Below are 24681 nucleotides of genomic sequence, written 5' to 3' on the forward strand. Positions count from 1 at the left end.
TGGGCTAAACAGGGCAATATCTTCCTCCTTCTCTCTTCTCCACACTCTCTCTACTATGTAGTCAGATGACAGGATCTCTATTTCTCCTCTTTATTATCTGATATGAAGTTCCTAAATAAACTCTTTTACACCTTTAATCAGTACTGTTTAACTACCGCTGTGTTATTTACCACTCTGCCAACACTTAGTCCTTTACATCAGTATTGTTGTAACAGACCAATAGTCATATTTGTATGTTGTGATTCTTTATCATATTTCTGTGTGTCTAAGATTTGCCAGTAGAAGCCACAGTTCTTGCAGCCTGATTTACACATGTGTTTTAATATTTTTCAGCACGCCGAAAAGACCAGATCAATCAGACCGCTCTTTTGGACAGAGAGCAGCTTCCCCATCCCTTAAGCAGGCTGCTCAGACTAGTGAAAGCGCAAGAGAGATGAGGGGCCGTGGGCAGACCATCCAACAGGCTGATGGGTCAAGGAGGACACTCCAAGTGGACAGCAGGGACCAGAGAACAGGACGTTCACCATCTGTGTCACCCGATCGAGGCAGCACCCCTACCTCACCTTATTCTGTCCCCCAAATTGCTCCCCTCCCCAGCAGCACTCTCTGTCCTATATGCAAGACAACAGAACTCACCTCCTCTCCTAACCAGCCAAACTTCAACACCTGTACGCAGTGTCACAACAAAGTCTGTAACCAATGTGGATTCAACCCCAACCCTCACCTGACTGAGGTAATTGGTCTTTATATATTTATGAATGAGTCTATCATTTTGATCAAACTATATGGCAAAACAGCTGTTACAAACAATCTCTGTTAATGGATTAGGTTATTGAATTGAGGAAGCACTATGTTCTGTGAAAAAAGTGTCCTGAATTCAGTTCATGGGGATAATTTTTGAGGACTGGATGATTGGGCAGAAACTGTGTGTTAGATGGGAGTTAGTAAGAGTAGGTTGGGGAGGCAGGAAACATAGTATAGTTTGTATTAATGAAATGCAATCAAGCTGAGGATATGTACATACATAAATTATGCAAATAAACAAAGACAGTAAATGGTTTTCAACAGTTCTATTTCCCTAAAAGTATAGATTTTCTACTATCCATAAAATTTGAATAGCTAAGGCAGCATTTTAATTCTCGTTAGATTCATAGCAGCAACTGGTATGGTTTTTCCACCAACTGCATTGTTCATTGAATGCTATTATGTTATATGATTGCATTGTTTTTTAGTTTGTAATCTGCCTTGAGTCTTAATGAGAAAGGTGGGCTATAAATTAAGTAAATAAATAAATAATTGTATTTCTACCTCATCTGCACAGATTTTCTTTGTTAATATTAACCCACTAGATTTAGAACACTGAAATAATTTACTTCAAAATGCAGATTAAGTAAGATTTTTATTATGCATTTTTAATTTTTAGTTTTATATTGTTTATAGTCTGCCTTTCTCACTGAGACTCAAAGTGGATTATGCAATGTAGATCAGTACAATTGATATGATGATACATCTAATAAGCAATAGGGTAGGAATTGCAGAAATTTGAAATGGTACTACTGTTGTCTGAACAAAGCATAAGAATTAAACGTGACATGTTAAACAATGCAGAATATGTTATTATATCAGTAGAAACACAGTGCATTTTCTTTGGCCAGTCTGTTGTGATATATTCCTATTTCCTTTATAAAAATGCTTTTCCAATGAATTCTGTTTTACGTAATTTGCAAAATGCCAGGAGCATAGCAATCTTCCTGACCTTCTCAGGCAAGTCATTACACAAGAGTGGGGAGCACTATGGTTAAGGCAGGTGAACAGGCACTTGATGATCTTGCCCATCTTCAGAGTGATACTTGAAGAAGGTCCTGCTCAGATAAGTGAAGTTATCATGGTGGGACATAGGTGGCGAGGCGGTCCTGGATATATTGAGGGCCCAAGGGCTTACGTATATGATAGCCAGTACTTTAAACTGAGCTTGGTAACTGACAGCCAGCCAAAGAAGTAACTGTATAATGTGTGTAATATGCATGTTCTGCTTAGATCCCTAATAATCAAACTGCAGCATTCTGCACCAACCAGAGTCTCTGAGTTGATTTTGATCTATGTAGGCCTATGTAGAGTGTGTTAGAGTAGTCTAGTCTTGATGTTACAGTGGCATGGACCCAGGTGGCCATATCAGCTGAGTCAATGTAGGAGGCCGTATTCCAGGTTAAACTAAGTTGAAAAAAATCAATTTTTTTGTGGCTGCATTAATTTGCTTCTCCAGCAGTAATGCTGAGTCCAGTATAATCTCTGGGTTCTCAACCAAGTCAGCAAGGGTCAACTGAAGCCACTCAAAAGTATGAAGCACAATGTTCAAGATCTCAGGCTTCTCAGCCAGCATCACTTCCATCTTGTCTGGGTTCAGTTTCAATATGTTCACTTTCAGCCATTTAACTACAGCTATCAGGCAGCGGCTCAAGACTGTATCACCAGGGGTTTGGATAGAGAGAAATAGAGCTGGGTGTCATTCATATATTGATGACATCCAATTCTATATCTATAAATGATTTCTTCTAAAGGCTTTACATAGCAGTTGAGTAAACGTGGGGGATAAGATTGCTCCCTCTCCCTCTGGATCCCTGCAAGGTTATTGCCACACTGAAGATAGCTGGTCTCTAACAGCAACCCTTTGAGTCCATTCCATGCGGAACAATTCAAACCAGTGCGAGGCACATCCCCTGATACCTACTTCTGCCTCCAAATGTCTCAGCAGGATGGCATTACGTACTGTATCAAAGACTGCAGTTAGATCCAGAAGGAGCAATAAAGAAGCATGGCCTTCATTTACATTCAGATAGAGATAATCAGCTGAGGCTACCAGCACTGTCTCTGCCCCATAGTCTGCCTGAAATCACACTGAAAAGGATCCAGAACAGATGAGTTACTCAAAAAAGCTTGGAGTTCGTCCATGATGGCTCTCTCAATCATTTTGCTCAGGAAGGGCTGATTAGAGATTGGGAAACAACTGGCCACATCATTTTACTGTAGGAGTAGTTTTTTAGGTAGTGGAAGGATAACCCTCTCTTTCAATAGTCTAGGGAAGTAAATGATCTATGGTGGACATCAAGGGCTCATTAGTGTGGTTCTTACAAGATTTTATTGGCCAGGATAGGCAAGGATCCAATGCCCAAGTTGTGTAAACTTCCATCATGATAACTGGGTCAAAATGGTCCATAAGCAGACCAGATGATATATTAGGCATATATAAAGTTACAGTAATGAATAGATAGCATTGAGATGTTGGAACTACTAGCTGTAATCCAAACTTGCTTATTGTCAGTCTTGCCCTTTCCGATTGCTCATTCTACTTCATAAAAGGCAAGCTGTATTGGCAATGACTCTCTTTTTATACCCGCGCAGGCACACTCACAGACCTCTTAATTGGGATAAAAAGTGAATTGTGGGCAACACGGCTTGCCTTGGAAGCCCCGAGGAGGCCATGGTGGGAAGGCCTGGCATGGCCTTCTAGAGGCCCGGAAAGGCCTGGTGCGGCAGTGAGAAGGCCCAGCCTTGTTTACACAGTGGGCTTGGTTGCTAATGAATCATATTCAGCTAAGCCAGTAGTAGGCGACCTGTGACAGGCATGTCAACAGTGGCACACCAGACCATTTTGCTTGGCAATCAGAACAGAATCTCCCATGCAACCAAGACATTGGCAGCACTGCTTGGGGCCAGTGATATGAAAGAGGGCAACAAGCATGTCTTATGCCCATCATGGCCTCCCAGACCAGCTCAGCCACTGTCTAACTCCAAGGTACTGGAGTTGAGATACTGACAGCACTGCTGAGTTTTGACTTGCTGCAAGCACAACACTTGTCTCCTTCCCCCTCATACCCACCATTTTGGTCACCAATTCCTCAACATCTTCACAGGTAGATGGTGTATGTTTTTTCAGCAGTTGCGCCAAAGAGGTTGTCTACACCTGACATAAGCCATGTTTATAAACTTGCTTGTGTGATTGTAATGTATGTGTATGTGGTGCTCTTTCAGATGGATCTCACTACAAGATGACCATCCTACGATGGCAGTGGGGGTTAGGGAGAGTCTAAACTATAGTTAGTTTATGTGGGCAACGTCAAGGCTGCAATCATTTCAGCAGATAAACATCACTAAAGCCTCATATTTAAAAGTCTTGGTTGCATTAATTCATGTACTCTGAAAGCCAAGGCATGGGTAGGACTCTTACATTCAGCTTATTTTAGACATCTCAGTTTTTAAGCATCCCAAGTGATTTACCTTGGCTTGTTTAGTAACTCTAAAGAGCCCTGTTGGATTAATATGCTTAAAAATATGCAGATTAGATATTTTTATTAATAAATTTATTAAAATAAACAGGTTACAGATATATACAAAAGTTACTAATTTTTGCAAAATACATTACCAGAGTCCCCTCATCCTACCTCCACAGATATAAAACCCTTCACCATCAAATGACAATATCGATACTACTTCCAGTTATATAATTGCTAGTTCCATTCTTTGTATCACGACCATAAAAGATCTATACTATAAATATCTCTATTTTTCTGAAAAGCAATGTAGATTTCTTATTTTCAACAACCCATCTTGTAGTCTAGAAGGATTTTTTTGTTTCCATTACCGGGCAAAAACCAGCCTGGAAGCTGTAATCATATGTAAGGCAACCATTTGCTGATCTCTAGATAAATCAGGTAAATAATTCAGCAGCAGTGTCTCTGGTTTACTGAAAATTCATTCTTCCAATCCTATTGATATAATTTTGACCACTCGCTTCCAATAACTGGAGGCATGTATACATGTCTGCTACATATGAAAAAAATGGTCTTATTTTCTTTACATAACCAGCATATGCAAGTACTGGTCTTATAAATCTTTACCAGGCTTAAAGGAGTTAAATGCCACCTTTAAATAATTTTTAACAAATTTTCTCTAAAAGAGAGACAAACTGTAAAGGAAATACTGTAAATGAAAATAAATTTCCATACTGAATCATCTAAGTTGTTTCCTAAATTTTTTGCCACTTGCTGTGAAAGCTTTTATCAGATTTGAGCGCCAAGCCCACCCCAAATGACTCCTCATGCTGTTCCTCTTCCTGCTGCTGGGTTTCTACAGCTGGAGGAGGGGGAGCCTCAGCAGCAGGCCCCTGCCCAGTGCCAGCTCCTGCCTCAGGCACCTGTGGTGGGGGTGGTGTTCCTGCAGTTGCCTCAACAAAGAGGCCCTTGTGAACTCTCATGCTGTCACCAGAGGCCAAGCTGAGGAATGGCAGCTGCGCTGGGGTGTGCTTCCTCTGCTCAGGTAGGGGAAGAGCCACAACCCTTTCCCTCCTCTTCTTCCCTCTAATCTTATCCCTCACTTTTCCTCCATGGCCCCTCTCTGGTCTCCTGTCACTCATTTTTCTGCCCCTTGTAACATATACTAACTAGTAACTAACCTTATTAAACAGTTAAATTACCAACCCATGCAAAGCACCTAGATAAAAATGAGAGTTTCTTTTAAAACCTACTTTCTCTGAAAGCTTGTATTTTGTGAGTCTAAACCTGGAGATGGACACACAAATCTCTTTTTTAAAGGCCCTGTTTAGATATATGGTGGCACTACACTACAAGCAGCTTAATTCATCTTCAGGAATCAAGCTACACCTGGCCTGAACCCCAATCGTAGGTAAGCCTGTGACAAAAAACCCACTTCTGATGTGCCTAGCCTGGCTCCAAAGGAGCCAGAGGTGGGCAGGGAAAACCTAGTTAAATGTCACTAATGGGCAGCCAATTTAACTATAGAATTGGAGTAGAATCTGAACTCTTCTGAATTCCTACAGAAGTCTTTTAAAGGGGGGGGGACCTCTCTTTGGTCCCTAAAAGCTACCAATTAAGTTTTGCTTTACAAGACCTAGCCTATCTTGAAAACACTTTTTAAAAGTTTATATAACGCTCTCTGAATACTCAAAGTACACCCAAAGACCACTAGGTAAAATTGAACCAAGAAGCAGCCCTACAAATAGCCCTCCCTCCAGAAGAAGAACAACCAACCAACAAAAAAAATCTACAGTGAACAAGCCAAGCTTCTATGCCAACAGAAAACAGAAACACCAACCAAACAACTATAAAAAAGAGCAGCTCCAACAGGGGAAAACAGCCCCCAACGAACCAGCAAAATCATACAGCAACAAAACACACACAAGGGGAAAACACAGGAACCCCACCCCCCCAATCCCAGAAAAACAAGTTAATCTAATAAGTGGGAACTATAAAATAAAGCACCCAAATAACAGGATAAAAGAGAAGACCCCCCACACACACACACACAGAAGAATAACAAAATAAAAACTGTAGTAAGTATATAATACTATAACACTATAATAAGTATAACTATAATAAGTAAACAACACCCAACCAAAGCACCCCCCACACAGCAACCCCCCCCAGTTTTAAAATGCAAAGTTTTAAAAAAACCCTTTTCCCTCCCCCCCACCCAACCCTATCCCTCCTAGACACCAGGCCAATCCCTTACCCCAAAGAGAGAAAAAACCCAGTAAGTCTAAATTCTCTAATCAGACAGCAGCAGAAGTCCTCCAGGTGCAGCAGCAGTAGAAGGCCTTTAGTTGCAGGTGTCAGCAGGTAGGAGCAGGAATCCACTCTGGATATCAGGATCCAGTCTCAGTCTACATCAAGTTCAAATCAGACCAGGCCAGGCCAGACCACAGAGAGAGAGAGTCTACAACCAGCAGCAGGTAGGGTCTCAGAGGATCTCTCCAGGCAACCAGAACACATAAAATGGAGGCTGCTCTCAGTTTTTAAAAAGGCACTCTCCTTCTAGGGAATCCCACTGGTCAGCGAAAGAGAGCTCCTTCAAGGATTGGCTGCTCACTCCCCTCCCTTCTCCCCACTCCCATCTGGTAAAAAAGGACGGGAAACAGTGTTTCTTTGCTATTCCATAGCAAACCAGTGTTTCTTTGCTGTTCCTTATTGAATCAGGTAAAATTTGAAATTTTTAAAGGAATACCAAACCCGAATTTCACATCCCTAGTTACCATTTATGTCCAGGCTCTATGTGGTATTCTAAACAGTTACTCTCTTAAGCATTCTTTGATCTACAGTTCACTGTACATTGACTTGGATCCAAATATCAAGGAATGAAAGTGAGTTTATAGATTGATACCCCTTTGCTACAGCCCCTATTCCCCCTGAAAAATCACTCCTTAAGAACAGAGCAAAGTGCAGTGTAGAGGCACATTGCAATGAGGGTAACCACCACCACCCTACTCTTGCACAACAGAAATAAGAGCTCTAAGATAGAGGGGAATCTCCACTGATTTTCCTCTCGCCTACAGCATCTCACTCCAGCCATTCCTGAGCATCTCCAGGCTCTTTTCAGCAGCAAGGGCTGCAGTAAGGTCTCACAAAAAAACAAACAAACAATGCTGTGAACTTCTTTCCTTTCATGGTTCTTTGGATCAAGCCATCTTTCTTTGCATCCTTTTGAATGTCATTCTTTTTTTTCATAGAATACTCTTTAATAGACATAGTGGCCACAATTTAACAGATTCCATAATGAACATTTAAGAGGTTAAATGTGCACACCTAGGATTTCCACAACAGACTACATGCAGACTACATGAGTCCAACATGTTAGACTCTTCATATGATCTGATACACTGAATCTCATCACAAGGCATCTAAAAAACCATATAGCAAGAAAAAAGCTGATAAATGCATTGTTACCTTTAGCTTTGGAATGAGAGAACCCTTTTATTGTGTTCTTTTCTATTGCTTTTGCTTCTCTGTCCCTGAATTGCCTTTTTTCCTTTGTCTTTGTTTGCTGCTCCTCCCATTTTGATTTTTTGGCAACTTGTATTCACATAGAGCTATTTCTGGTCTGCAACTTCATCTCTGACAATTCTTTTAAAATAATAAAACGCAAATAATTGGGTAGGAAGATGATGACCCAGTTTTATTTTTTGTTTCATGTTACATAAGGCTAGTAACTCGCCAAGCATAACTTTTCTAAATCATTTCTTTAAATAAGTTGCCTTTCACCAAGAAATGTTTTGATCTTATTTTGGTAGGCTATGTAATTGGTTAGAAGGTGCAAGGGGGTAGGGTAGTGAGCATTCACTGCAAGTCTTGGAAATGACCTGCTTTCTTCAACCTGTTACGTTGTTGTCATCTTTAAGAAGTGGAACCAAGATCTGATAATTTTTCACAGTGAGACACTCTTTGTATTAACTGAGTTGAATAAAATGATACATTCTTCTTTGCAGACTGATGCTATGGTTTATTACAGATAGAAAGATTTCTTCACTACTTGGCTCTTAGATAGAGTAAGGAACAAAACTAAGTATCTACAAATTTCATGTGTTGTAATGTCCAGCTTCAGTCCTTTGACGTGGTGTTTCCATGTAGCTGTTCCAGATGAACTTTTATTATTAAATACATCTGAAGATATTGTTTATTCATGGTGTGGAATCCATATTTTGTTTATTTTTTAAAACAGTTCTTCTGTCAGATGATACAATATTTTTCCAGCACTGAAATGGTAATATTACATTCCTGGTAAATTCAATACTTGGTTGCAGCATATCTTCTTGTTCTTCTTCCCCCAAAGTATATTTGATTGCTCCTTTTACCAATCCATCAATTAATTTATTAATTATTTTTTTAAAAAAATATACCCAAATTTGGTTCAAGATAGCTCAAGAGTTTACAGTGCAATCCTATGCAGAGTTACTCTACTCTAAGTCCATTGAAATTAAAAAGTAACTCTTGTATAAGATTGCACTGTATCCAACCTTTAGTTGGATATCAATTTGCACAGGGAGGTGACTTTCCAAAGCTGCTGCCATTCAGTTCTCAGGCACGTTCCCTGGCCACCAGTTCTATAATCTGAATGAAAGATAAAATCTGGAAGGGCCCAGAAAATGAACTGTAATGTCAGTTCTAGGGATGGCAGTCCATGGCAGATAGATCCCCAAACCCCTCACAGCAAGCGCTCCAGTGTCTGGGATGAAAAGGTTTTATTATAAAGATCCATTAAGTTCACAGGTACATCCAAAGATGGGTAAGTTGGCAGGAATGGGGTTACAAACAGATGCACTTGGATATAAGGAGCATGATTCCCCCCTCCCCCTTGAGCAGTTAGCAACTAGGCACGAAAATCCCAAATTCCCATGAGAAACACAATAGCTTTGTCTGAGCAGAGAAAGGCAGAAGATTACAAGGAATTCAACTCCCTCTGTCTTTTGCGAAGAGTTACAGTATAGTACAAGATCAACAAGCAGACTCCAGAGATAACAGGCTCAGCATTAGTACTTTAGTTTTCAGGCAGGTCAAAGATGGCATGAATATAATGGTTACAGTATATGAGCATAATATGAGAGCATACAGGTACACAGTGTGATCAAATCAATACAGGAAACAGAGAATATATGAATGGCATGGATGAATGGTATGCAGACATGACATTAAACAGCAAACCCAAGTCACAGCTACACAACAAAGCATCAGATTGTTTTCAGTTCCCAACAGTGTGTGGGGGAGAATGCACTGGGCTGAAAACTTGAGGCAAGTCAGTGAGGGTTGAGTGAGATACCTTTTTACCTCAAACTGCCAGATTCATTAGCCTTACGCTATGGTAGGAAAGCTCCATGAGATAGTGTTATTCTACATATATAATGGTTCTACCTGCTGTTTTATCCTTCCTATAACCTTGGAAGGTTAGGCTGAGAAATAGTGACTGCCACAAAATCAGCCAGTAAGCTTCATGGCACAGAACCAACCAATTTGGATAATTCTTTTTCATTTATTTGTTCCTACGGAGAGTTTAAAGAAACAATTAATACAACAGGAGCAAAAAGAGGAGCTTCTGAAATACTATGCCCTATATTGTATATGGAGTTATTTAAAAACTCAGCACAAGGATTGTACTTGTGAAATAAGAGGTCAGTTCTAAGATCAGAATGTGACAATTGATTACTATGTAAAAGTCTGCCATGTACTCTTGGTAGCGTATCCATTACCACATTCCTGATGTCCCAGTTGCCATACAGCTCACTGAGATCTTAGATCCATCATTCTCTGCCTAACCTCTCTCACAGGATGTTGTAAAAGTGGGGGAAGAGAGAACCACGTACACTTCTCTGAACTCTGAATAAAAATGTAATGGATTCACACACAGTTATGAAGTCTATAAAACATGTTAAAATAATTTTCTGTATTGGTTGAGTGCAATATAATAGTTTAATGAGGTGAGGATTGGCTTATATATAATATATTTATATTTTGCTTATCTCACTGAAACAATCCAATTAGCCCAGCCTAGCCTGGGCTTGTCAGAGCTTGGGAGCTACACAGGGTTGGCCCTGGTCAGTACTTAGACAGGAGACTACTGAAAAAAACAGGTTGTTGCTATGCAAAGGAAGGCAATGGCAAACCACCCCTGCTTGTCTCCTGCCTGGAACATATCCTACTCTGTGAGTTGGGTGCCACTTGATGGTATGTTTTCCTTATCTCACCAGATTATGAGTTTATGCACTCATATATAGTGTGCTTATCTCACTGACTTCTGTGTTTGAGATGTATATACACATGTATTATATACAGGGTCTTGATACTGTATTTACTGTAAAGTAAAATATTAAACAGTTATGAATATGATCATACATCCACAAACAATGCTTAAATATCTTCATAACAATATAGTAAGTGTGTGTGTAGTTGCATCTCACTTCCCCCTGCAGTGAGAAGTTCTAGGGGTAGCACTTAACTGGATTTGTTCCCTTTGGAATATGGTGTTCTTGTAATATTTACTTATAAATTTGTATTTAATACAAAACTCATGTAGAGGCGGAGAGGCATTCCTAGATGGAAGTTCTTACCATAGTTTCAATGTAGCTCTAGAAATTGCCAGAACTCTATGATGATGATGATGATGATGATGATGATGATGATGATGACGACGATGATATTTGATTTATTTACCGCCCTTCAGGACAACTTAATGCCCACTCAGAGCAGTTTACAAAGTATGCCATTATTATCCCTACAACAAAACACCTTACTTCCTGTAAGTAGACAAGCCTTATTTTTCTTTTCAGTTTTTCTCCTGGGATGCTCCCCCCTCCCACAGTTCTCTCATCAGTTGCAATACACTACCTTGGCAACCCTAGGGGAAATGCCAGTTCTGATCTTGTTGATGGAATCTAAGCCATCGTGCCATGTCTGCTACATTTCTCTTCCTCTTGTGTTAAGTGATGTTTTTGTATTCTCTCGGAGCTCACTCAGAGCAGTTTACAAAGTATGCCATTATTATCCCCCAAGCTCTAGAAAACCAAGCTCTAGAAAATGGCTCCTGCACTCCACAGTGGGCTAATTTCAGCCCATTTGGGGCAGAATCAGGCCCATTTGGGACAGAAATCAGGTCTCTGCAGAGCACAGGAATGTTGCTGGGGTGGCGCAGTGGCCCCTGGAGTGCTCCTACACTCCACAGTGGGCTGATTTTGTCCCCAAATGGGCCTGATTCAGCCTCAAACAGGCTGAAATTGGTCCGCAACAGAGCGCAGGAGCATTCCAGGGCTTGTTGTGCCACTCCAGCTGTGCTCCCACACTCCACAGTGGGCCAATTTTGGTCCATTTGGGGCCAAAGTCGACCTACTGCGGAGTGCACAAATGCTGCCAGGGTGGCTTGATGGGCTCTGGAGTAGTCCTGCACTCCACAGTGGGCTGATTTCATCCCTAAACTGGCACAATTCAGTCTCAAATGGGCTGAAATTGGCCTGCTGCGGAGCGCAGGTGCACTCCAGGGACATCATACTGCCCCAGCTGCTTGGGGCCTGCTGCGGGACCACCACTTTGCCTGGTCTTGTTGCTATGGTGGCTGCTGCTGTGAGACCTTGAGGGGGCTGCGCCGGCATGTCAGGCTTCACTGCTGTCTCTGTGGTGGCAGCAGCACAACCCTCCAGAGGCCCTGAGGAGGCCACCTCAGCGATGGAGAAGGCCGGTACTGCAGTGCGGCCTTTCCCACCAGCATGCCGAGTGCCACGCCGGCATCCCCACCCCCTTCAACTGAGGATACTATATCCTAGGCAAGCCATGTTGGCAATGACTCACTTTTTATCCTTGTGCAGGCCAGAGTGCGCCTGCACAAGGATAAAAACTAACTCGTTGGCAACACGGTTTGTCTTTTATATAGTAGGATGTTGTCAAGCACTCAGTCTCTTTTTTTTAAGTACTTACAAGGTAGCCATAGAGAAGATAGTTATTCTCCTCTATCACGGACCACAAGGATGAATAAGCTTGAATTCTGGCAAAAGAACATTGCCTGGGTTATTGTAGATTAATCTTAAATGAGTGGTTTTAAGAAGAGACTAGTTTCACAAGTTAGGCTCCACTTCAGCAGATGTTCCAAATTTATATTATAGTAAAAGTAATAGTCTTTAAGGAAGCACAAAATGCTTTGTTGTTTTGGTTGCAAGAGATCTAACACAATTGCTTACCCAGAGTTTCCCAACCTTCATTCTTTAATAAACTCATAACGTGAATTCTATTTTGCATTAACTGTAAATTGACAAACTTCTGTGTGCCTAGGCAAAAAAAATGAGTTTATTGTAACATTTGCACAAGTACATGCTTTAAGTCCTCTGTTTGCTGAGTAGTTACTTGATGGCTGATAATTAATCATGATGCTGGAGCACAATTTTGCTTAGAAGAGCTTGCAAGGTTATGAACATTCTTTGACATGACTTTACTTCTTTGAATGTTGATAATTCAGGGAACTACAAATTAAGCGCAATCTTCAAGGTATTTACACCCACTCAGCATTTAATTTTGCTTTTCATGAGAAGAAGCAAATTATGTTTTATTTCTTCCCTTGCTCTTTCCTTTGCTAGTTGACATATTGAGCTTATTCGGAAACCGGGTTGATTCTATTTCCCAAGTGTGAGGGTGTTATTTTTGAATCATGTCAGCTTTAATAATTTTAATCTTAAAAGGAATGCAACTAACTGTATCTGCCCAACAAGAGGAATATAAAGCTAGTAGTATTGCCTGATGAATGACTATGTTGCAGGCACAGAATGCAAAATGGAAAGGAAATCAGTCTCAGCTGCAGAGCTCATTCAGGTGATGATTGAGGTTTATATAAGGGTGGTAAAGTGAACTGGGATACCATTTTGGATCATTAGGTTTAGTTAGTGGATATTCTGAAGTGTTAACATAAGGATATAAGTTTATTTAACACTGGAGTAAATCTAAATTTGATCCTCCTGGGAGTTAGAAGTAAATGGTCCTTGAGAATAGTATTCCTTATTGAAGGCTTTTAAGAAAGCCAGTCTTCTCTACACCCTTTGGTGCAGTTTGAGGCAGCAAAAATAAAGAACTGTACTGCTTGAATATTTCAGTGTAGAAGTTCAGATCCTCTCTCTGTGCTGTCTTTGTCAAGTGTCTTGGGTTAAAGTACCTTTGGGTTTGTCTGATGGTACAAGAATTATAAATTACATTATTCAACATAATGACAAAGAATATTATTAGTCATTTTTATAGCATTGGCAAGTGCTATGGAAATAGTGATGATTTTTCTGACAATGATAGGTTAATGTTCAAAATATACTGATCTAGTAAAACAGCCTGGATGCTCCTTGGTCTTGTGAGTACAGCAGCACAATATTGTGAAAACTAACTAAGCAACAAAATGAACTATTATTTGTTATTAATGTTGTATACTCTAATAAAGCTTTCACAAAAAGAAGTCTTCTTGTTATGTTCTCATGATTGTTATTCCATAAGAAATACAATTATACTTAGTGCAATAATATATTCATAAATCTGTGAATTACAATCCTTTTACAAAGTTGTAGAAAAGCCTCCGGCTTACTGACTGACTCAAATCAATAAATGTTAGTGCAAAGTAAACATTTCCTATCTCTTTGATTAAATTTCTCCTTAATTATTGCACTAGACCAATTTGATATATTCTAATCTCAGAGAGATTTGTAACAGCAGGAATAGAAGTAACATGTCTCCTTGCATATAATTCATTCATAAAACGAGTCCATTCACAAATATCTACTAAATAGTGTGTCCGTTACTCTTGCTGGTGCTGTAACAATAAATAAACAACCAAAGGGTACCACGGAGACTACCGACCAGTAAAGCAAAAGGAAACTGCAGATACAGTAATATCCTTAAAGTGCACCATGCAAAATTATTCCAAAACTTTTAATCTTAGATAACAGTAGTTTCACTATGATATAATTACTGACTCTTAAAGTGAACAGTGCCTCCAAAAATATTGCATATGTAATAAAAAAATCACCATTGCAATTACAATATGTTCACATCCAAGAATCTCAATAGTAATACATTCACATCCAAAAATCTCAACAATAATAATCCTGAAGTCCACATGAGTTCCTCTTCTTTCCGTTCTCAGAAGAGATTTGGAGTCAATAATTCTTCCTATGATGATCTCCTCTTGTTGATTCCTCCCAAGCGTACTCCTAGCTCCAGAAGTGGCCTGTGCCATCTCCTGGGCGGGAGAACCCGCAGGGACTCACAAGTCTCAGTGCGGAGGAGAGTTCACAGCTATCCAGAATCACTCAACAGGAAGGTAGCACTTCTCCTGTTTCAAACCCACTTTTTCAAGAATGTTCTATTAGCAGTTATCTCTAGCTCCGATCACTCAAAATTGCTTTTCCTTTTGCTTTACTGGTGCTGTAACAATAGCAGTTGGTCAGAAAAACTTCTCTTAAATAGAATAGATTCCACTGTGATCACTGATGGGTTGTCATCATTATTCCCATTTCCAAATATTCTTTTTCAAAGCAATCACAGATTCTGAATCGTATCAAGTGGAAAATATATCAATAGCCAAGTACAAATAAACCTAAATGTAAAACCACAAATAGTTTGAATACGCACTCACTCAAAGTACAAAGAATCATGTCCCCATTTTGCTCAGGCAAGAGGCTGAGTAACTTGCGAAAGCCTGACATCCATTAAATTGACATTCTCCTCACCTGCTCTCCAATTGGTCATTTAATTCTTAAAGGGCAACGTGACCACTGCCAGGTCTCATCATAGGAAATGGGTAAGATCATTATTGACATTTAGTACCTCAGGTACTATACATTTTAAAAATCTAAAATGTTTCCTTCATAATTCATTCAAAATTGCTTCAAAAGAAGACTCTTTGGCCACATATAAGATCATATATCACATGTCAGTTTCTCTATGGTCTGCTTCCAAAAAGGGGCAACCATAGGAGCTTCTAATACTTTGTTTCTGATGCAGGATTGATGTTCCATAAGCCACTGATTTATTGGGCGTGTGGTGCTGCCCAGATAAAATAAACCACATGTACCTTGACTCAATGTACATAGAGCGAGTCACAATCGTCCAACCTGGAGATGACCGTTGCATGAATCACTATCATTAGGTCATGGGTTGAAAGGTAGGAATCAAGTTGCCTGATCTGCTGGAGATGAAAAAAAGCAGACTAGGCAACTGCAGCAACCTGGGCCTCCATCGATAAGGAGGTGTCCAACATCACTCCCAGTCTCCTTACTGCTGGAGCAGGCACAAGTGGTGCCCCATTGAAGGTTGGGAGTCGGCTCCCCAAACCCAATGGCCCATGACACAAGGACAGGATATCTGTCTTCATGGGATTCAACTTCAGTTGGCTCTGCTTCACCCATCCAGACACGGCCTCCAAAGCTCTAACTAGGACATTTGGGGCAGAGTCAGGCCAGCCTTCTATCAACAGATAAAACTGGGTGTCATCCGCATACTGGTGACAACCTAGTCCAAAATGTCGTACCACCCAGGCGAGGGGATAAATATAAAGATTAAACAAGGGGAAGAGTATCACCCCTTGTGGGACTCCACACACCAACAGGTGGCATGATGATAACTTCTTCCCAAGTGCCACCCTCTGTCCCCAACTGTGGAGAAAGAAGACAAGCCACTATAAGGCAGTCCCTCGTATCCCTACATTGGTGAGGCAGTGGGTTAACAAATCATAGTCGACTGTGTTGAACACTCCCAAAAGAGATAACAACACCAACAGTGCCAACCCGCCTCAATCTAGGTGTCTACAAAGATCATTTGTGAGGGCAACCATCACCTTCTCCATCCCATGGCCTGGACAGAAACTGGACTGAAATGGGTCCAGGACAGAGGAATCCTTCAGGAAAACCTGCAGCTGTTCCGCCACCACCCACTCAATTGCCTTACCCAGGAATGGGAGGTTCAAAACTGGGCGGTAACTGGACAGATCAGTGGCTTCCAAAGATGGGTTTTTTTAGAAGGGGCCTCACCACAGCTTCTTTAAGTGCCCCTGGAAAAATTCCAGAGCTCAGAGACAAGTTGACAATGACCTCCAATGGGTCCTTATAACATTCTGATGCAACATTGCTTTTTCTTCATCTTATGCTCTTATTTGCTGACATAGAAAGTAAAATTTTGAGAGTTCTACCATTTAGCCTGTACTCATAAACGTTTGTAAAGATACTGTAACTCTTTCAGAGCTCTCAGCCGTTGTCCTTTGTTGCAAAGGGTTTCACAGGGTAATATCAGCAAGTTGAAACATTTTCCATTTTCATTTTGCAGTGTTTTCATCTTATTCTTTTATTGAAGAAATAAATAAGCATCTGGCTTTCTTTTTATAGTAGATCCATTTTTTTCCATTCCTTTGCTTTGCTGCATTATCTAGCTTCTCTTGGAATTAAATATACTGGCTCTTTTGAGTCTTCCCTAATTTGGATTTTTTTTTAACTGTTGCTTAATGTTTGCCATATTTTTAGAAGAATCTGCAAAAAGAGACTTTATTTAATGGCATATTTATCAGCTGCAATTCTCTGAATCTTTTGAAATATGTATTTTCCAGTTGTAATCTCTATCTATTAAATAGAAACAATACGTTACTCCCACTGTACAGCAGACAATGTTTTTCAGTATTCACCAGAAACATCTTAAGGTTGCTTTTATGCACAAACAGTTCAATTTGTTCCTTCTAGTGTGCTTCCCTCCTCTGCTTCTTTATTCTGATTTAGAGAGTAAGAGAAAATAATGAAAAGAGTGTTTAACAAAACAAAACAAAAGATTAAAAAGTGCTAATAAAAAATGTGTTGGATACATTATTCACTATGAATAAGGCTATTAGTTTTACTGACAGTCTTCTTTAAATTGTGCCATCCACTCATTCTGATACAGGATATGATCAAGACCAAGCAGGAGTTCTGTGTTGTTTTAAAGTGCCACGACAAACAGCATGGGTGGTTCAGATTGAAACATTAAGCTTTCTTCAAAGGATGTAGGAGTGAGGGTTTCCTTGTGGGAGAGTGCATATGAGGGTGAAAAGTAATTAAAGCAGCAGGTCATAGAGGCAGCAATTTCAGGTGTACTAGAAGCTTTCTCTTTTGCAACTGCACCTTCTTCAAAGGCAACCTGAAGAGCATTGAACCAGGCTACCCCAGCTCTCTAAGGTTTCAGACTCTCATGATGAAGTGTGTATTTGTGTGATATCTGTCATGAATATTATGTGTGCTTCATTCGTTGCTAAGTAAAACTAACAGTGTAGTACTTCATACAATTAAATCAGCAGAGCCCTGATTTTAAACCTTGGCACAAGTGCCTCAAGAACTGAAGTCTATAGGCAGATTCCAGCGACAAGCAACTCTGTGGTTGGTTCCATGATGATCTCATTGAAGCTGTTCCACAAGGGGAGTTAGTTGTGCGTAGTGGCTAGTGATGAGATCCAACTCAAACCATGCCCCATACTGCAAATTCTCTGAGTTTAAATGAATATTTTACTGACACTCAGAGCAGAGAGAGCCATTTGGTCTGGCAGTTAACTTACTATGTTGACTTGCATTCTAGTTGTGATTGCTTGGGTTGCAGGAGGCGGAATGGGATGGTGTAGGGAGGGGAGAGAGGCTCAGCATCAGAGCTGTGTTCATGACACAAATGTTGGGAATGGGATCCTCCCAGCTGGCATTTTTGCACTCAGCATTTCCACTTTCTGCCCATCATCACACTACTTTGGGGAGGGCTCTCTGTTTCTGTGTAACTTCTCTGACCTATTCTGTTAACTGTGGCAGCAGGCATACTAGATGAGGCAAGGCTTCCTGTCTCCACTGGCAGACAAGGAAGGCAAATGATCCTAGTGTCATACTAGGATCTAGGAGATCCAGGTTCAAATCCCTACTCTGCTATGGAAGCTTGCTGGGTGATCTTGCTGGGTCAGTCATGCACTCTCAGCCTAACCTGTTCACAGGATTGTTGTGAGGGCAAAATGGAGAAGAGGAGAATGATGTAAGCTGCTTTGGGGAGTAATGGGGGAGTACTTAAATTTCCCCTTCTGTGATAAGTTACAGTACCAAGCAGTCCCTATGCCCTACACAGGGCAAGGATAATTCTTTTGTAACTGTTGGCAAGCAGTCAGCGATGCAGAGATAAAAAAGGGAACGGATGCCTATTTCCATGCTTGCGGTCCTCTCCTATGACAGTAGCCAAATCACCTGTCCCACAGACAGACTTGGGGAGGGATTTTACTTATCTGTTTAAATAAATAAAGCACCCTACCTATTTGGGGTTTGGGTCACCCACTTGCAGTGACAGCCTCTTGCACCTGCTCCATCCAGGGCTCAGGCACCCAGCTCCTAGCAGCAGCTCCGACCTGCATTACATGGGTCAAGAGCTGCAACCTGCTTGGTTCTGGCAGGTGGGGCCAGTGGATGTGATTCAGTGGCCCCATCCTGGACTTAGCCCAGGGTCCCAAAATCACTGAGACCACTTGTGATCCCTCCCCCCCCCACACACACACACATGCCATGAAGCAATAAACACAAGCATACACATCAAATGACAAGATGTGAGTCATTGGTGGTGAGGGGAGATCATCTCTATATATGAAAAAGAACTTCCAATTTAGCAGTTTAGTGTCTGTAATTTCATGTGAAAGTACTAAGCAGCCATACCTCCCCCATCACATATACAAATCACACACACACAAAGTGCTATAAGCTACAATAGGGGCAAACAACAGGCAGCTCTTCCCATTCACACATAAAAAGCAGGGGTGGTGTACATGGATCAGGGGAACCAAATCAGCAACTCTGCAATAAAAAGGAAAAGACAGTTCATATGTTCTATCAGAGATGGGCAATTTCTTATCTACCAAACTGGTTTAAAAACATTTCTGGCATTGTATTAATGATGAGAGAGTGGGCTATTTATTTTCTCTGCTTCTTGTCTGAGAGACTGAGCTGTTTTTCTTCAAGCTTTCAAAGAAAGAGGCAGAGATGAAGCATATTGAACCAACTAAAGTAGTTAAGTTAATGAGTAAAGCTACAATAGCACAGAAAAGCAGGAGTTGTGCCAGGCATCTTTGATTAAAACAAATGACATTTCCCACCATGTCCACAAGTTTTTTTTTTATGTCTGAAGCATCAGCCTTTATTCCACAAAGGTTTCTGTGTTAATTGGACTATAGAAAATAGATATTTGTAGCATTGATTTAAAATGTCACATATATGGCCCGTGAAAGTTTTTTGTTCAAAGATTATTTTATTTATTTATTTTATTTATGTCATTTATAATCCGCCTTTCTCACTGAGATGCAAGATGATTTAAAGAAATATATACTAGTCTATAGATTAACTGTATGAAAATCTTCTCCTCCTGTTGGAATCAGCTCTTTTACTGGGATTGGATGAAAATGTTGGCCTTTTCCCCTTCAGATGGAGTGAAAAAAGATTTAAATGACATATTTACAGGCAAAATCTCCACTAAATGCACTATTCTAAGTCATCCCACCTCAAAAAGAATATTGTAGAGCTGGAGAACAGCAGCTAAAATGATTAAAGGGCTGGAAGGGCGTACATTATAGAGTTGGAGTTTTTTCAGTTTTAAAAAAGACAACCAAGTGGGAACATGTTAGAGGTTTATGAAATTATGCATAGTCTTGGAGAAAGCAGGAAGAGGGGACTTTTCATCCCTCTCCCATAAAGGTACCTAAGGGCACCCAATGATATAGATATAGTAGATTCAGGACTGACAAAAGTGCTTCATCATACAATATATAATTTACTGAATAAAATTCACCACAGGATGTGATGATCATAATTATTAGTTTCAATGACTTCAATAAGGGGTGGGAAAAATTAATAAAGAATTGTCTCATCAGTAGCTTGTAGCCACGATGGCTAAATGGAACCTACATATGTACAGTGTTGCTCAGAATACCAGTGGCTGGGGGACAACTATTGGAGGCTTTGCCCTCTATAGCTTGTGGCATCTGATCGTCCACTGGGAAATGGGACATTGGATTATTCATAATGTTAGAGCCTACACTTGGCAGAATTTAAGTTCCTGCTTTTGTTAACCAGAAGGATAGCATTACTGTATGCTGTAACAAACAATTGTGAAAGAATCTTTATAGTCTGTTTACAAACTATAAACTATAAATAGATTGGGATCCACAGGGTCATCCATGTGTGCATGGTTTTCCGTCAATATACATGATTTTTCAGTTGCCCCTTTCCTACTTCAGCCCACTGCACTCCCAAAAAACTGCCCGTGAAGGAAGAAATGAGGGTACTACTAATGCCTGAAACGCAACAAAAAACGAAGGCAAACTCAAAAGGTACACACAAAAAAAGAGCCAAACCCCCTGCTTATTGACACATTTCAGAAAATGGATGATGTCTCATGTATTTTGAGCATACTGTAACTCTTCTTAAGATGTAATCGTTACTTATGTCTTTTTATGTCTTGCATAGGAATTTTTCTCCTTCAAGGAGTGTTTATGAAGTGTGTCAATAAATAGGATTTTAGCCCCTTTTGAAGTTTGATTCCCCTAGTTTGTTGGACTCTTCAGGGCAGTGTTCCATCAGACATGAAGGGCCGCCACCAAAAGGGAAGATGATTGTGTGCATATGTAGAAATACTTTGCATATCTGTACAAGTCTCTGGAACCCAGCCATGATTTTCTACCCATTGTCATGTCTGACTATACCCTATTCATACATGCCAATATTGTTGGTGATCAACTGTATATTTTATGCTGTGAGGGGTGACTCCATCTTGGAGGCCTAGCTATAATCTTGTCACTAACATTCCTATGAGTTCTTACTCGTTCCCAGGAGGCTGGGTGTTTACCAGTTAGAAGGTTCCGGCTGGTTGTTATGTCTTCTCTCTCTCTGTAACTGATAACACAATAATGCAGGCTTTTCTCACACGTATAAAATGGCACCAAGTTATTTGGAATAAGGGAGTAGGGATTGAGCATGGGTAGAAGAGGCTTGTAATTTTCCTAGGTAACAATTCTGGTCAACTTCTTGTTAGAGCTGCTTAGGTCTTTCCTTACTCCTAAGTAGACCTTTGGATTTGATTATGGAAAGAACTGATTCTTGAATAAAAGTCATTTAACCAAGAACAAGTGTCTGGCTACAATGAACCAGGGGTCTATCTTCTGTGGTCTATATCCAGAGTCTGACACCCATCCCCACATCCCATTGTATGGATTTTCAGACAATTCTGCCATTCTTGTGATGATTACAGTTATTGCAAAAGAGGTTCTTTTTGCTTCATGTTTCTGTGGAATTATGTTAAATGATAGTCTTTTCATCTGCTACAGTTTGTAGACATGATCAGAATCTACCATGTGCTTTTCTAATGGAATTCTTGTGTTAAAGCATAAACATCACAATCTGATTAGCTGCTGGTCAATCATGTGAAAAAAAGAGGCCTTTCACTTATACTTTCAGATGGGTAGCCATGTTGGTCTGTAGTAGAACAATAGGATTTGAGTCCAGAGGCACCTTAGAGAGCAACAAGATTTTCAGAATGTAAGCTTTCAAGAGTCAGAACTCCCTTCTTCAGACACCTGGGAAATGTTCTAAATGGTAAAGACGATAATTCACTCTTTAGACAATTGTCTTGCTTCATGTTGATTTAATGTGGATGCCAGGGGATAAGTCTGACATTGGGCCCATCTTGATTGCTATTGGAAATACTTATTTTTACAGATCACTTAGGGATAAGGCTCTAGACATGTATTTGGTAGAAAGCTGAAGAAAAATATGTGAGTCAGAGTTTACCAGCAAAAACAGCAATGTTTCCCACGCTATTCTGTGTTTTTGCACTGTTTGGAAACTGGTTGCTTGGCCAGGAATAAGTATCTGCCCAATGGTAGACAGTAAGAAGGGGAATGCTGCTACCTAGGAGAGAGTGACATCTTCTGAAGGCTCTGCAGTTGTGGCACCAAGCAAGGAGGGGACAGTATGAAGCAGCCTGGGGGGAAGAGAGACTTGAAATTCTTATATAAGGGATCCCCCTTCCTGGTCGTCTCATTCCTAGGAACCTTCTCTAGAAATACTGCAAAGAAGGTTAGGGGGGGATCACCTCATAGTGCCTTGCTACTGTAATAGCACATTCATAGTGCAAGTTTATATTTATAATCACTTTTTAAAGGATGCCTTTTTGTGCCTTTACAGTTTGTCTTTCCTCTTAGATCACAGAAAGGACATTTTTAGCAAGCTCAAACTGAAGATTTCCCCCCCATATAAGAAATATTATAGAAATTAAAGTTGAATCCTGTCACCTCCAGTGACTTGGATGAGTCATTTCTAGTTTTACAAGTAATTTACTACTGGCTTTCAGCCCTGATAATGCAAATGTGTAGCAAGAAGCACAGAGGCTAAAAGTGGAAAGAAATGTTATCCTGTATGTTGACAATTCTTTCCTTTCTAATAGATATGATGAATGGTATTCTCTCTCTCTCTCTCTCTCTCTCTCTAACACACACACACACACACAAACCAGGAACAGTAATTGTACCAGCTTTAACACTGAGCAAAGTCTAGATTATTCAGGAACATCTAATGTTCTTATCAGAGCAGTACAGACGCTGACTACATCAGTCATGGTTCAGGCCCTCATCTTAGAGTCAGTAGCATAGCTCTTTCAATTTAATAGTCACCACCAGGCAAGCTGGAACACTGCTCTGATAAATCAGAAGTTTTTGTCACTGTACATAATTCAAACTTGCTGAAAACGTTAAAGTTTATAAAACATATCATCCAAAGGAAGCCTTTTAAAAGATGCAGGTAGTTTCAGTATGCAGTTTCTGTACCCAGTTACGCAGTCTTTTTTGTATATTATTATATATATATATATGATGGAAGTGGAAGTATTCCTGACATTTGGTTTGCCCCCATGTATTGCAGTGTTGCTGGCCTGTAATCATTGGAAAGTTCTACAGGGGACTGAAAATGGTGGCAAAATGCCTGCTGGGGAAAGGACACAGCTTTACTTTGCTCTGGTTAGACCTCACTTGGATTACTGTGTTCAGTTTTGGGCACCACAGTTTAAGAATGATGTTGCCAAGCTGAAATGTGTCCGAAGGAGGGCACCAAATATAGTGAGCGGTCTGGAGACCAAGTCTTATGAGGAAAGATTCAAGGAGCTGGTATGTTTAGCCTGGCGAGGAAGTGACTAAGAGGTGATATGATAGCCCTCTTCAAGTATTTGAAGGGCTGTATTGTCGAAGGCTTTCACGGCCGGAGAACGATGGTTGTTGTGGGTTTTCCGGGCTGTATTGCTGTGGTCTTGGCATTGTAGTTCCTGACGTTTCGCCAGCAGCTGTGGCTGGCATCTTCAGAGGTGTAGCACCAAAAGACTTTTGGTGCTACACCTCTGAAGATGCCAGCCACAGCTGCTGGCGAAACGTCAGGAACTACAATGCCAAGACCACGGCAATACAGCCCGGAAAACCCACAACAACCAAACTATTTGAAGGGCTGTCACATAGAGGATGGAGCAGAGTTGTTTTCTGTTGCCCCAGAGGGTTGGACTAGAAACAACGGGTTAAAATGAAAGCAAAAGATTTTTTGGCTAAACATTAGGAAGAACTTCCTGACTTAGAGCAGTTCCTCAGTGGAACAGGCTTTCTTGGGAGGTGGTGGGTTCTCCTTCCTTGGAGGTCTTTAAGAAGAGGCTAGATGGCCATCTGACAGCTATGATGATTCTCTGACTCAGTATGAATGTACACACAGATCAGGAGAGGGATGCATGGTGGGATGATACCTTTCTTCTGCACCAATTGTCTCTTCTTCTTTGTTTTGCCTTGGTATGCTCCCCTCTTCTTCTTTGTTGATTACTGGTATCCAGGCCAAATTGGCCAAGGTTTTTTAGCTTTCCTCTGGGCATAGATCAGGGGTCACTGAGGGAGGTGGGAGGGGGAGAGAGCTGTGAATTTCTTGCATTGTGCAGGAGGTAGGACTAGATGACCCTTGGTTGGGATCTCTTTCAGCTCTAATTTTCTTTCTATGCCATGAATTACCCTTCTGCTTGAACACGCCTATGTGAGGCAGCTGATATAGAAATCCTTAGACTTTAGAACTAATTTTTCTATTACTTGCTTACAAAAGGAGATTTTGTATTTCAAAAGTTTCTGTCTGGGGAATGTGAGTGTGTATGACGTCTAACGTCTAAAGAATAGTTGAGCAAAAGTGTCTTTTGGACCTGATAAACGTATCAAGAAGGTGGTATCTGCATCACTTTCTTGGAACATATATTGGGAATAACATATACTCTTGTATTGTCATTTTTATATTACACAATTATTATTGACTGCTCATCAGAATGTATTCTATTTATATAAAAGTAACAT

General features: G+C 40.5%; 1 protein-coding gene across 1 annotated transcript in view; it reads left to right on the top strand.

Annotated features, from left to right (window-relative positions):
* Positions 1 to 24681, top strand: part of BSN (bassoon presynaptic cytomatrix protein) — a 332851-nt gene that overhangs the window by 18077 nt on the left and 290093 nt on the right. The window contains exon 2 of the mRNA XM_054976376.1: positions 334 to 733. Within this exon, the coding sequence (XP_054832351.1) occupies positions 334 to 733 (400 nt within the window). The remainder of the gene's footprint in view (positions 1 to 333; positions 734 to 24681) is intronic.

This window comes from Eublepharis macularius, chromosome 4 (genome assembly GCF_028583425.1).
Source record: "Eublepharis macularius isolate TG4126 chromosome 4, MPM_Emac_v1.0, whole genome shotgun sequence".
NCBI lineage: Eukaryota > Metazoa > Chordata > Lepidosauria > Squamata > Eublepharidae > Eublepharis > Eublepharis macularius.